This window comes from Lissotriton helveticus, chromosome 9 (genome assembly GCF_964261635.1).
Source record: "Lissotriton helveticus chromosome 9, aLisHel1.1, whole genome shotgun sequence".
Lineage (NCBI taxonomy): Eukaryota > Metazoa > Chordata > Amphibia > Caudata > Salamandridae > Lissotriton > Lissotriton helveticus.
The window spans coordinates 1,238,556,837-1,238,571,788 of record NC_136070.1 but is presented as its reverse complement, the minus strand read 5'-3'; the positions used below and the strand labels follow the sequence as shown (position 1 = coordinate 1,238,571,788).

The window sequence follows — 14,952 nt, the reverse complement described above, 5'->3', positions numbered from 1 at the left end:
AAACTTTAGCAAAGTTGCTGGGTGAGCATGGGACACTACACATCATTTCTCGTGAATATTGTAGAAGTGTATGACTGAGCTCAGTTTTTCTGACATGTGGGAACAGTTCATGAAAGCCACTGAAGTAGAATGGGCATTTGACGCAGCTTATTATAGCTGAATATGTGATATAAGACACAGTTATCACAGTGGGTAAGCAGGATGAATCAGGCGCCGTTTATAAATTATGTTGTGAGAAATTAGTACAGATATTAGAGAGGGTGTCCGTTTGGACAGAGTGGTTGAGCTTGGGACATAGGGTCCGTTTTATGCCATGGCATGTAAGACACGACATCTTAGAGCTACTTTGTAAATTTCAAGTGTGCGTTGTCATAGCTCCAATTTGAGTAAAAGGCACCGGTTTTTCTGAACTCTGTTAAGTATGGGACCTCCTCTGCTGCTTATTTGAACTAAAGTAATATCAATGAAATATTAAGTAGACAAACCAGAGCAAACAAAAAAACGATGATCATAAAGTTTGTAACACTTTTTAGAACAATATTTACACCCGTACGAGTTTTGGCTTCCTTTTACAATAAATGTTTATTTTCCCATTCAGTTTTTTTTTTTTTAAAGCAAAACAGACTGTCGTTTTGGGACTTTTATTTCGCATGCCCTCCCAGGCACAATATCAGGTGAAATGTCGGGCCATTTGGAGAGGGTGGGAAATAACTTTTTTCATGCAAATGGGTGTTAAGCATGAAAAACACAACTATCTACGTCATCACATAAGACGGTTGCGTAAGTCCCTGACCAGTTCCATGCAGTTTATCTAGCTTAAGTGACGATGTCCCACACACAAAAAGGCTTCTCTCGTATCTCTTCTCCAGCTATAAGATGCTGATCTTCAAACTCCCCTCTCTTCACCTTTCCCTCCCATAAAATACTTTGGAGAGGACGTCCAAAATGATATTTTAGCCAACTAAAATTCGAATTATTGTCAGGAAGATTTATAATAATATATATATATATTTTTTTTTAAATAGAAGAGGATGAGACCTTAGGACACTGTGTAGGGACGAGTAATACTTGTCAATAGACACAACACGTTGTGCAGCAGACAAAACAATGCAAGCCACCAAGCAAATCGAGGAGTTAAGGGCGATCTCAAAAGTCCAAAACTATGTCTCGAGTTGGTTTCCCCCGCCATACCTCATATAAAAACTAAATTGCAGAAGGGGTCAATTCACCTAGAAGGCTTCGGTGGCAGACCTGGGGTAGAAGTTACCGAAGTAATGTTTGAAATAATTTAAATAACATCTGAGGTATTGATTTTAGCACATTTTTCAAACACGTCGGCAAAATTATACTGGTTTTCGAACACACTCGTTTTCACGAAGGCCACTCTAGTCCCTTCCCTGTAGGAGCAATGCTAAGCAGTAGTGAACGATCCACTGAAAGCTCGAAACTGAACTTTCGAACGGCGTCTGTCGGTAAACCCACACTCTAACGCTTCTCCAACGAGTAACCTGTGAGCTACTGGTAGCTCTCCAGCAACTTGCAGGGGGCTCTCCTGTGTGCATCCCAGCCTGTTTAACTAGAAGGCATTGCTTGTTTGAATATACATATTCATCCAAAAATTGAAATATGTGTATTTGAGACAAAAATGGATGTATTTACATAACTCATAGGCTGCTGTTTGGAAGGAAATGTTTGGATTTCCAAAACATATTAGAAGAGGATATGTGAGTGATAAATCAAATATGTTAGGGAGCTTATTATTACCATGATTAGTAACTTGCTGTCAGAGGCACTGTAGTTATGATGGTTATGTAAATACAAAGTTGAGGAATTCCAAGTTGATAAATGCTTTTTCAGAAAAATGCTGGCAACCCTGTCTGATGAACATAGTATATCACTGATGGTGATCTTGCATGGAGCGAAAAGTATTATATTTGATGAATTGGGGTGTGTGGGGGCAAGACATGAAACCACCTGCTCAACGTGAAATAATAAAACGTGATCAATCAGGCTGGCCTGCTCGCAAACTTTATGATCCTAGACAAATATTGTATTTCACTCAAACTTCTATTTTAGCATTATCACACATAAGTGCACCTTAAACTGCGTGATGTGAAGTGTACAAAAATCACGTTTGAATTTGAATACACAATAATGATGCTCCATTTATAATAAAAGTTTAGGCCATATTATTGTTATACATGACAACAGACTGCTGCTTAGTCCTCGGAAGGAGGGGTACATTGAAGTTGAGGAATGTCAAAGTTTCAGTTTTGACAAGTATCGGTGCTAATACGTTTCTCTCAAAGTGGTGATGTATTTGATGTACTTTGGGTGAAATGCTTCAGCGTGTTAAATAGTTTGCATTTTGAAGAGATGTCATATTTTAACATGGGGTTGCATGATTTACATGCCACATTTTTTCCGAGCTCGGCTCGTGCACGGGCTCTTGGTCAAGCCAGGCCCTCTGCTCCCTCTGTAAATGTATTGGCTGGTCCATCTCCAGTTGTAAACAATAACTTGCCCCGCAGCCGTCCCCATCCGCACATTTAAAGCCCCGCTCACCGCACTCGAAAGACGTCGCCCCTCTTGCAGCTCGTAAACAGGTCGTTGGTGTCCATGGCCCGAGGGTCCGGTCTCCGCTGAGGGGCATCGAACCAGCGGTCGGGTGCAGGGCGGAGGAGCTGGCAGAGTGCACCGGGCGGATGACAGAGCTCGGGCGGACAGTGGCGACCCCTCTACAGCTTCAGCTTCGTAAACAGTGACAGCGCCCGCCCCCTGCTCCAGAAACCCAGCACAAAATGGAGGCGAGCTGCAGAGGGCGCCCGGGAGGAGATCATAGAGGCCGGGACAGTCTAGCAGCCAACCACCGAGAAGGAAGGTCCAGCCTAGCCACTCTATTGGTGAAGAGGAAAACCATCGAGTGACAGGAATGTCTAGCGGAGGCCATAGAGTAGTTGAAGGTAAGGCACAACAAAACACAGCGACGCACACCGGCGGCTGAACACAAGTAAAAACCACAGCGCCATAGAAAAGTTAAAAGGATACAGTTTTATTTAGTATTTTCTTTATGGGCCACCTTATCATTCCATAACATAAACTGAAGATAATTGTATTTCCATATCTGACAATATCAAGTGGTTAAGTCTATCAAATATGTACACAAGCAGCAATCACAATGCCACAGAAAGGCTCGTTTTATTTAGTGTTTTTTGTATAGTTCACTCTATTGTTTACATTACACTATGAAAGAGAACTAGCACTTCGAAATCCGACAATATAAAGTGAATAATGACAATGTTAATGTCAGCAGTTGAAAATATATATGGACAGAAGCAGAAACCACGACAATGTTATTTCTTTTTTTTCCTATTGAAGCATTATACTGTGGACAGTACACTACCGAAAAATCAAGAAATCCAACAACAAAGTGGTTAACCATTACATTGTATCGACAATTTAGTATTGATCACTAGGTTCATACATTATATAGCAGGCTACTATGTAGTGTCAATGGCAACCAGGTACTACAAAAAGTAAACATATCACAGCTTCATACGTACAGTACATAAGGATGCCATGTGGCGCATTATCAGATGTGACTGCGGTAGTCACTCCTGACTTTTTCACCAACAGAAATTTTTACGGTGTGACTTGCAATCCTTAACTGCAACAGGCAAGGCAAAATTACAAATCCCATCACGTAAGTGCTATCAGCAAAAAGGCCAGCAGTAGTGAATAGCATTCAACATGAAAATGGGTCATTTGGCATCTTGTAATTGAGGCAATGAATAAATACAGTTTGTCTCCTTGAGGTTACACCTTCATAAAATAGGTCCATTACTCATTTTTTACTACATACTTCAAATTGATTCCAATTATGAAAAGGTGCTATTTCCCAAATGCACAAATATCCGTTCAGTGTTCCCTATAAGAGCTATATTATATCTTTACAAAATAATTTACAAAGTGATTAAAAACAGGAAACCACCCGAAATAACGAAATTCATTATGTCAACAAAAACAGACGAACAGTTGTGTTTCCATTACTTGATATCAAACACAACACTTAAAATGCATAATAATATTCAAACTGGAATTTAGTCAATGTGTGACGTGAACGAAGCATGCCATACAAACATAACGACAACACACGTCAATACAGTACTGAAAATACAGTATAGTTTCTTTTTAGATCAAAAAGGAAAAATGGTCAGGCCCTAAAATAAACTGCTTCTGCATTTTTAGGGAAAGCTGAACCGTCATATCTAGTGTCTTGAGTGACTACTTGTTAGGCAGACGATGGGACGCTTTGTTTGTAGACTGCATGATATGCATTTCTCAGCAAGACATAAGGAAAACAAGACTCCAGAAGATCCATGGTCAGGAAAGGAGATTCTTGGACAATCATATCTAGAAGCAAATAGACAGATTCTCGGTTTCTCGTAGTTGTTTTATCGGTTTCCTGACCAATTTTTAGTAAACTGGAGGTGGCGAGAGCCAGGAATTCTTTAAGACGGTCCTCAATGCTACCTTTGTGAATGGTAAACAAGGCTGCTGCAATCTGGTTAATAGCTTTTGCAAGGCAGTGTATGTTGTTACAGTGCCCTTCAATAGCAGGGCTGTACTGAGACATTGCATTACTGGCTAGCGTTGGCAGTGAAACGGCCACAAACACAGTGAGCAAGCAGGCAATCTTATAATCTTCTTCTGGGCTGATATTTTCTGACTTTTGAGAGGACAGCGCTACAACCAAAGCTGGATCAATCTCACAGGGCAATCCTGCAGCAGAAGACAGTTCATAGACATTCATTGCAACCTTCATATCAGTCTCTCTTGGGATATGATCCTTAAAATCTTCTACTGAACTTACAAGGAATGGGATGTGGTGGGACAGGACATCTCGGAGGGCTTCTTGAGCCAGAGAGCGGAATGATAGGATGACACCAATGATAGTCATTCTCTTCAAGACACTGTCAACCGAGGTCAACTTCTTAAAAAGTGCTGCCATCTGCTCAGGTTTGTCAAAGCTGGTCCTCATCTGAGTAAGCACGTCGACATTCTCCACAACGAGTTTCTTGAGCTCGGTTACCTGCGATGAAATATGCCACATTATGCTCTCGCTCAGAAATTTCATTCCATATGGGCCCAGGAGTTCAGAGAGCGCCCTCATTTCGGAAATGTCGGAATACTCCTCGGCATTAAATGTCAGTTCGTTTTCCGTAGGTAAATTGACAAATGCCTTCATTGCTGGAAAATATGCTATGTGACCATTACTGACTTGCCTTAACAATGTCTCCAAATACCAATTAGTGTACAGACTGGTGATGGTTGGCTCACCGTGGCTATCTAAATGCTGAGTTTGCTGAAGAAGAACGTTATTAAACACTCTTGTGATATCAATCGGAACATGGTTTTCTATTGACTGGAGCACAGTCATGTAAGCCCTCACACTTGTCAACAATTCTGAAGGCTTTGCAATCTCTTGTGTAGCTTGGTTATACATGGTCATGCCAACAATCGCCTTGGTAAAGCGGATTTCCAAGTGGGATGTCAGGTACTCCCTTGGAGTAAAAGTGTGTTCCCAAACCACCATGTTTGGCACATAGCTGATAGAGAAGCAGAGTTCAGAAAGTGCAGTGTGAAGCTTGTCCAAGTTGGTCACCAGTAATCTATTTTTTCTCATGCTTTCTACACCTGGCTTCTCCCGTTCAGGTTCCCCTTTCTTGCCAGTCTGTTTCTTGGACTTTTTATTCACTGCCTGACTAATAGTTTTGGCACAATGCTTTGGCAATAACTGGTCACTAAGCGTGCACTGTTCTGTGCAAATATCTGTGATCAGATTCCTGGCCTGCTTCGCCATTTCATCCAAGAACATATTGCACAAGGAAAGGCTCCGATCCCCAATGTGATGACGCTCTTCGGGGCAGAGCTCATGGGTGCAGTTCATGAAGTGCGTGCAGATCAGTGGGAATGAGATTGAATGCCTCGACTGGGAAGGCAGTTCCAAACACTGCTGAAACATTTTCTCAAAGGCACGACTATAAAAACAAAATATAGAAAGATCAGATGTCTCCACCAACATCTCGACCAAGGAATCCACCATTTTGGTGTGAAAAATGATGGTGTTCATCATTTTGCCAAGTTCTGGATGGTCCGCCAGGCCCAGAGAAGCCTTCGACACACTGGTATAGGCCTGCAATCGAAACCAATCCAATCTCATTCCCCTGAAATCAAACACCTCCCCATCTTCCACCTGCTTTACACGCAATGAGGTCATGGTGTTTACAAAGGATGACATGATGATGGACTCGTCTTCAGGACACACAGACAAATTCTGCACCAACTCATTCAAGACCACTGCATCAAAGCCTGACAGGTATTGCACATAATACCTCTGCATCACTGGCCCATATTTTCGCACCTGTGCTCTCAGCTCCTCCATGTAAAATATCAGTTCAGCTACATGTTTGTCTATAAAGTCCCCAGCCATCTTTTTGGGGATGTTGTCTGCATGGCGAAGGAGCCATATGATTTCATCACGGGCAAAGGATAAGGCCATGAACACAAACAGCGCTTTGGGGCCCAGAAGACCAGGTTGATCTGAAAGAACAGTTGCCAACTCTTTCAGGGCAGATCTCAGAAACCTACGCCTTTCTCGGTGTGTAGCACCTGCATGGGACATAGCCGCTTCCTTGCACTCCCTGATGTCGCTGACACGCTTGTTGTAGCCTTTGAGGTTTGCAAACAGATCTTCTGCTGCTTTGTGTATGTGAAACACTTCATCTCTGAAGAGGGAGAGGCAGGAAGTACTTTGAAGGGCAAGCTTCCAGAGATTCAAAGCGGTAGGCTCACTGTTCAGGGCTCCATGGCACAGAATGAAGCCCAAAATAATCCATTTCTCCATGGTGTCCAGGGACAGGTACTCGCAGGGCATGGAGTCGGACTGGGCAGGGTTGAGCATGGTACTGGGGGCGCTGATCAGACTGAGCAGCTGGGCGTTCCTCCACTGTTCTGCCGAGAGATTCCTGCGTGGGTACACCATCTGCAGAGAGATGAGCGCATCGGACAGCAGCTTGCTGTGGGGCACAAACTCCTCCATCATCTTCTTCAAGGGGTTATCGTAGTCCACGATCATCTGCGCCAGCCGAGGGTACTCGGGGTCGCTGGACCCGTGGGTGATCTCGTGGGCATGGTTGTAGAGGCCGATGATGGCCTTCCTTTCCTCGGTGCGGGACAGCATCACCATCAGCGCCGTGTAGGTGATGATGAGGTCCAGGTAGTTCTTGGTCAGGTCGAAGTTGACGGTGATGTCGAAGTAGACCTGGCAGGCGTCGATGGTGCTCAGCAGCTCGCAGGCGTGCTGCTTGAAGTCCAGCACGTCCACGAAGGTGAAGTAGTAGAGGGCCAGGTTCTTGATCAGGATGGGCGAGTCCTGCTGCAGCTGGGTCAGCTGCTGCTGGTTGCTGCTGCTGCGGGTCTCCACGGCGGGGAAGCGGCGCACGATCGTCTTCACGTTGGCCTCCAGGAGTTTGTCGCTGGGGCCCGGCGCCTTGGCTTTGGCCGCCCCGCAGGCCTTCCACACCTGGCCCTGCTTCTTGATGTTGTAGAGGCGGCTCAGCATGCCCAGGCCGCGCTCGTTCAGGCTGGTGAGCTTCTCAGCCAGCTTCGGCTGGTTGGGCTGCATGGTTGGGGCGAGAGAGGGCCTGGTTCGGCTGGGGGTACTTGGTCCACCTGTGGGAGGGTGGCAGGGCGCGCCTGGTCTTGCTGCAGTTAGGTCTGATCTTGAAGGGGGAGCCGCCTCCCCTGCTGCGGCGATCGCCTCCAAGCTGCTCCCGCAGCGCCCCCGGACGAGGGTAAGCCTGACAGACTGCACTAGGCAGCGGCCGCCTCCGTTCGGCCTCGCTCCGTAGCCGCCCCGCCTGCCCGCTTCCTCTCTCCTGCTCCCCACCTACGCCTCCCTGTCAGAAACCAGGAAAGGCTGCAGGCGTCAATAACACAGACCATAGAGACGGAGGAATGTCTGTGGCGCAGACCATAGAGTGAGAAGGAAGTTACTGTGCCGCTCAGACCATAGAGTCTGAGGAATGTCTGCAGCGCGGAGTGAGATAGAGAGTTTACTGATCACAGATCATAGAGCTGGAGGAAAGAAAGTAGAGTTACAGTGAAAAACTAGAGTGCTAACCTCAAGACCATAGAGCGCGAAGGATGTTGAAGTGCATCTCAGATCATACAGCCAGAGGAAAGAAAGCCCAGACAGAATTTTTTATTGTGTATGGTTAATTCAAACCATTACAATTGGAACTTAAAATCATCAGTGTGACAAACTTTCCTATTTACATTTTCAATGTCTCAAAAGATGAAAAAAATCATTTGACCTTGTTACATAAAAACTTGAACCTAGTGTATTAGATGCCAACTCAGCACAATTCATTACAGATCGTAAAAAAGTCAGCTGGCTGCTTCCCAGTGATTGTGTGGAAGCTCTTGGTATGAGCAAATAATTGTTCAGGTCTTTGAGCCTGTCTGGAAAATTAGAAATTTCCTAGTTAGCACAAAGGAAAGTTTCAATTCTATTAAGGACGCGGAGGCGAGGATTATGCATAACCTTTCTTCATTTTATTGACAGCAAGTTCAAAGGTAAAGACAAAAAACACTCCTTGAACTACATATCCCAGGAGACCAAGCGGTAACCATGGGTACCAAGTAACCAATCACAGTCAAACCAAGTCCATATAATCAATCCATCGGCGTAGTCCTTCCTCTTTCCTTGCTGCAGGAAGTTAAGCCATTCACATTCTATTCCGCTTTTTGATCAGAACCTAGGAGAACAGAAAACACTATAATCTCCAGTCCCGGCAAAAGTCATAAATGAGAATAGCAAAGGACCATAAGGCAAAAATATCATGCAATCAAGAATACAATCACAGCTGAAGTACATAAGAACATCATTTGGAAAAATAGCAATGCATAGGGAACAAGAACAGCAATGGAAATTTTCATTGAACAAAATTGAAATCAAACATCATAAGAGTAACAGTACTTCCCTTATACGTAGAAAAAAGGTCAGAGTATCCAATAAAACAGACATATCATCAGGGAGGGAGGCACATAAAATTGCCAGCGGGGATAATCCTCGCCTCCGCATCCTTAATAGAATTGAAACTTTCCTTCGTGCTAACTAGGAAATTTCTCATTCTATGTCAGCAAGCGGAGGCGAGGATTATGCATGTTCAAAGCTTACTTACCACCAGCGCAGCGGCATTGTGAATTGGTTTGAAATAAAACTTTTTAAAAGTGTATTCCGAAGACCAATCAGCCGCGTTCATAATGTCTTCCAACCTGCCACCTGCCTGGACAGCCTTGGAAGCCATAGCACCCCTAGTAGAATGAGCACCAAATTGTCTGACATCAATGCCGGATTCCGACATAATCCATTTGACCCACCTAGCAAAGGTGGGAGAGGATACCGCCTGAAACAGTTTCTTAATGGCAATCAAGAGTTGCCGTGTACCAGGAGGCCTAACCTCCAATGTCATATCCTCATATGATTTTAAGCACAAGACTACACACAATTTTGGAGAATCAGGGAAAGCAGGATAAGTTACTGACCTTGTACTCAATTTAGTTCTCCTGGAAATGGTAAATGTAACCCCTTCCGGGGTAAAAACCCGAGCAGTAATGTCAAGCGCTCTGACATCTGATGCCCTCTTGCAGGAAATAAGACAAAGGAGCATAGCTAGTTTAGCCGAGATCTCCTTCCTGGATAGAAAATCATTATCCTGCCAAGAAATGAGCAAACGAAGGACCAAGTTAACATCCCAGAGACCCGAATAAAGAGGCTCTGGGGGACGAGAAAGTCTAATACCCTTCAAAAGCTTACAAACCCATGGATGTTCGCCAACTGGGACCCCATCCACCAGAGAATGACCAGCAGAAATGGCTGACCTGAAAGAATTAATGGTGCAATAAGCCAATTTCTGATGAAAAAGTTCTGCCAAAAAGTTCACAACTTCAGCAACGCTGGCGCCCACGGGATCCAGGTGTTTCGCCACACACCAATGAACCCATCTTCTCCAGGTGGATCTGTATCGCTTGGTAGTACCCAGGGCCCAGGCTTGTTGGATAAGGAGTTCAGCTTCTCTCAAAAGCGAGACACCAGACCATCGTCTCCTGAATTCCTCCATGCCATAAGATGTAAATGGCCTTGGAGAACCAGGGGGTGAGGAAGACCCAGGGAATCCGACATGATTCAGTGGAAAGATGGCAACCATAGAGGTCTGTCCCATGACAATTCTAGAAGGGACGGAAACCAAATCTGGACCCGCCAAATTGGGGTAATCAGGATTAGAGAGGCCCTCTGGCGACGGACCTGGCCTGCGACTCTTTGAATGAACAGGAAGGGGGGAAACGCATGAGCTAGGATCCCCGACCAATCTTGAAGGAAAGCGTCCACAGCTTCCGCTCCCGGGTCGTTTCCAACTGAAAAATCGTGGAAGTTGGGCATTCCATCTGGAAGCAAAGAGATCCACCAGAGGAAGACCCCAAAGGCTCGTAATTTGAAGGAACACCGCAGGGTCCAGCCTCCAGTCGCTGGCATCCCTGAAATGTCTGGAGTTCCAATCCGCCACACAGTTCTGATCCCCTGGGAGATACTCTGCAGTCACCGAAATCTGACGCTGAAGGCAGTAATGCCAAAAATCCTTGGCTAGTTCCGCCAGAATTATGGAGTGAGTACCTCCCAGATGGTTGATGTATTGCACCGCCGTCGTATTGTCCATTCTGAGAAGGACACAACAGGAGACCCTGTTCGTCGTGAAGGAGCAAATGGCAAAATAACCCGTCAGGAGCTCCAGATAATTGATATGGAGAAGAAGTTCCTCCTCCGTCCATCTGCCTCCCAAAGAGAGAGCCCCGCATCTGGCTCCCCAGCCCAGGCGACTGGCATCCGACTCTATCACCAGATCCGGACGGTAACAGAAGATCGCTCTCCCGTTCCAAGCCTCCATGTGATCTATCCACCAATCAAGTTCTGACCTGGCTTCCAAGGTGAGGGAGATCAATTCCGAGTAAGTGAGGCCCCTCCGGAGATGCGAGACCTTCAACCGCTGAAGAGCTCTGTAATGCAGAAGCCCTGGAAAAATGGCTTGTATCGAAGACGCTAACAATTCCACAATCCTGGCCAACTGTCGTAAGGAGATCCTGTCTCGTCGGAGAACCTTCAGAATCTCCTTTTTGATCTTGGAAATCTTCTGGGACGGAATATTCAAGGTGGCACCCCTCGTGTCGATGCGAAAACCCAGAAAAATCATGCTCTGTTGGGGAACCAGATCCGACTTCTGGGCATTGATGGTAAATCCCAGATTCTGCAGAAGGGAAATTGTAATCCGCATGTGGAGGAGAAGCTGGTCCCTGGACTGATCCATCAAAAGGATGTCGTCCAGGTAGATAATCAATCGGATGCCCTTTGTGCTGAGATGTTCCAATACCGGTCGGAGAAGTTTGGTAAAGCACCAAGGTGCTGAGGAAAGACCAAAGGGAAGAGTTCTGAATTCGAATATCTAATCCCTCCACAGGAACTGAAGGAACCTGCAATGTGGAGGAAAGAAGAGGACCAACAGGTAGGCATCCTTGAGGTCCAATCAAACTAACCATTTGTTCTGGAGAAGGAGGTCTCTGAGGAGATGGATCCCCTCCATCTTGAAGTGACGGTAAACCAGCCACTCGTTGAAAGATCTGAGGTTGATAACCGGCCTGAAGCCTTTTTCTTTCTTTTCTACAAGAAAAATGTTGCTTAGAAAGACCCGCGGATGAAGACTTGATAGAGAGATTGCGCCTTTGGAAAGAAGATCGTGAACTTCCTGATCTATCAGAGACTCTTCTAAGGCTGAAAATACCACAGGACGAGGGCGTGAAGTTTGAGTGTAAGACCCGTAGAACTCTATGTGAAAACCTTGAACCGTCTCCAACACCCAAGGGTCTGAGGTGAGAGCTGTCCATTCTGGTAGAAACAGGGAAATTCTGCCCCCCAACCGAACAGGAGAGAGGAGATCTAGGCTTACCATTGTATCCTCTGGAATTAACCTGGCCTCCACCACGGCCTCTGTTCTGTTCTTTGCCGCCACAGGAGGGGTAGAAGGTGCCTTGCCGACCATCATTCCATCCGTTGTTGCGTTTTGCCTGTGCTCTGTTGGGGCCTTGGTTGTATTGACGGCCGGAAGAGCGACCCCGCCTCGTCCAGCCCCACCAAAAACCTTTTTAGGAAAGATCTTCTTCATTGAAGCTTGAGCCTTATCCAAGGCGGAAAATGTGGCGACAAACTTTCCTAGTTCTTTAACAAAAGGGTCGCCAAAGAGCGAGCCCTCCGCCACTGGTCCAGCCTCCGAAGAAGACAACTCCCCAAGTTTAGGATCAATCTTTAACAAAAGAGAACGGCGACGCTCAGCCGAGAGGGTACAGTTGGCGTTGCCTAAAAGGCACATAGCCCTCTGCGCCCACCCTGCAACGTCATCCCTCGGGAGAGGTTGTCCAGATTCATGAGACCTTTCCGCCAACTCTATAATCTTAGTGAGGGGGCTGACAATATCCAGGAGCTTGTCTTGGCAAGCTCTCCAAGATCTATCTATACCCTTTTTAGGATCCTTCATATATTTTGCAAAAAATGTACAGAGCTTAGGATCGATTTCAGGGTTAGCTGTGACACCATTGGAAGGGAAGGCCTAGGGCACTCTGACCGGAGACGTGATCTCACTTCCTGGTTAAGGGGTTGCCTAATCTTTGCGGCTACATAGTCAGCCGTCTTCTTGTCGGGAACCCAATCCGCAGAACGCGGACGAAAAATACATGTGGGGTCAAACATGTCAGAAGGAAGAGACTCCCCATCCCCCATTTCCGAGCAGGAAGACTGAGGACGCCACGACCTGCCGGAATCTTGTAAATCATCAGAGGAATTATCATCGTCCTCAAAATCATCACCGTCTCCGCCATCGGGAAACCCTTCTTCAGGGGAAATTCTGAGGTGACAACGTCACCAGTATTCCTGGGTAAATCTTCCTCCCGGTAGGGTGTGCTTCGCAGCGTGCGAGCACTCTTTTGGAAGACTTCAGCCTACCGACTGAAGCCTTCGAGGTTCCCCGCGTCACGCCTAACAGCCTTGCGAGGCACCACAGAGTGCATGCCACTAGGCCCAGCTCCTCCGTCACCCAGGATACCAGAGCTACTTTTAAAAACGTGTGCAGACAACTTATTGACGCTATCCTGCAGAGGTGCAAGCGCCTGGGCAATGGCCGAAGAAAGGAGCTTGTCCACCTCTGCAGGAGGGCGTCCCTGGGAGGGCTGTTCCTCAAGTGAGGGTACTGTCACATAGTCATGCTCATTATGAGACTGCATTGTTATCGAGGGTCGGGCACCCATAAACTGAAGACACCCTGGTAAAATATAAACATGTTCCCCCTACACCAGTGCACAGAAAGTAAAATGCCCAGAGAGTATTCTTTGAAAATACAGAAAAAAGAACAATACAAATTTCCTCAATAAAAGTGGGCAAAGCCCGTCAATCCTACAGCAAACGCAGTGTCAGGTGAAGGGGGAGAGACAGGAACGTCTGGGAGGAAGCGCTGAGTGTCTCTGCACGTTCCTACCACATGCGCGCATACGGCGTTGTGGAGGAACCGAGAAGCGCCGGCGGCGCGAGGACGGCACCACACAGCGCACTCGCACTAAAGTAAACAAAGACGCTCGGGCCGAAGCCTACCGCGTCGCATGCCAAGTGGGAGAACAGCCCGCGACACCAAACAACTTGGAAATATAATTAACCAACAAAATACCCCACGCGTAAATCCCAAAGGCAAATAGATGAGTGAAGGGACTTAACTGACGGGGGCAGCAATGAAGAAAGAGGAAGGACTACGCCGATTGATTGATTATATGGACTTGGTTGGACTGTGATTGGTTTCTTGGTACCCATGGTTACCGCTTGGTCTCATGGGATATGTAGTTCAAGGGGTGTTTTTGTCTTTTTCTTTGAACTTGCTGTCAATAAAATGAAGAAAGGTTATGCATAATCCTCGCCTCCGCTTCCTGACATAGAATTGGCGGTATACGTCTAAAACCCAAGAGAAAAGTAAACTGTATGCAAGTTAATACCGGATAATGTTCATCCTCAAATTTGTAGTTAAAAAAACTTGTGCAAAATACAATGTGCCGATCACTTTGAAGATGGCACTATCTTAAAACAGCTTGGCACTAAGTGCATTAAGACATGAGAAACAGTGTACAAAGCAGCCTTTTTAGCCACCACCTCATTAATAAATTTGTGTGCAAACTATGCAAATTTAATATGGCAGTCATGTAATGAAAAACACTAAAGTAAGCACTATTTGTTTGATTTTTGTAGTAATGTGCTGACTTTTTGCAAAAATGTAGCTGTTCTGCATGAGGTCTGTAATGACTGGCTGTTTAATAATGCCATTACGGCCGGTCTGCATGATCTAACTTGAAGAGTACAGAAAGCACGGAGTAGAAAATACCGTCTCCAGTTGTTCACAGCTGGGCAGAGACACAGAAAGTGTAAGAGTATCTCTTCCGCGTGTTCGCAGAGTCTGCACTGGGTGGTCGGCCATATTTGTTTCTATGTTGGGACCTGATCTTTTGAGCAAAAGACTCCCAGTCGAATCAAGAGTAGAAAATGCTGGACGATTGGAGTTATGTGTTGGACAAGATACGGCTGTGGTGACCAGATCTCGTATGAAGATAAAACCATCCAGCCATGTTTTTTCTTTGCCAGGGCAGGTTTGTCTAATAGCCAAGCTTTTTATTTTGCCGCATTGTTTGCTATTTTTTTTAAATGCAGAGAAGCTATAGTTTGTATCCCAGGCTTCATGCAGGTTAAGTGTAAATAGCACGTGTTCAAGGGCTGTTGGCCAGTCTTTCTTTCCTTTTGGCTGGTTCTTC

At 45.8% G+C, this 14,952-nt stretch overlaps 1 protein-coding gene and 2 pseudogenes across 2 annotated transcripts in view; all 3 read right to left on the bottom strand.

Annotated features, from left to right (window-relative positions):
- Positions 1 to 2,838, bottom strand: part of ABTB1 (ankyrin repeat and BTB domain containing 1) — a 178,696-nt gene extending 175,858 nt beyond the window's left edge. The window contains exon 1 of the mRNA XM_078661736.1: positions 2,566 to 2,838. Within this exon, the coding sequence (XP_078517862.1) occupies positions 2,566 to 2,621 (56 nt within the window). The 5' untranslated portion in view covers positions 2,622 to 2,838. The remainder of the gene's footprint in view (positions 1 to 2,565) is intronic.
- A 192-nt stretch (positions 2,839 to 3,030) lies between these two features.
- Positions 3,031 to 8,037, bottom strand: LOC144782406 (nck-associated protein 1 pseudogene; annotated as a pseudogene). Its single transcript, XR_013601149.1, has one exon. The product of XR_013601149.1 is annotated as a nck-associated protein 1 pseudogene (transcript).
- Positions 8,038 to 11,452: 3,415 nt separating this feature from the next.
- On the bottom strand, positions 11,453 to 13,389 carry LOC144783401 (uncharacterized; annotated as a pseudogene).
- Positions 13,390 to 14,952: the final 1,563 nt, after the last annotated feature.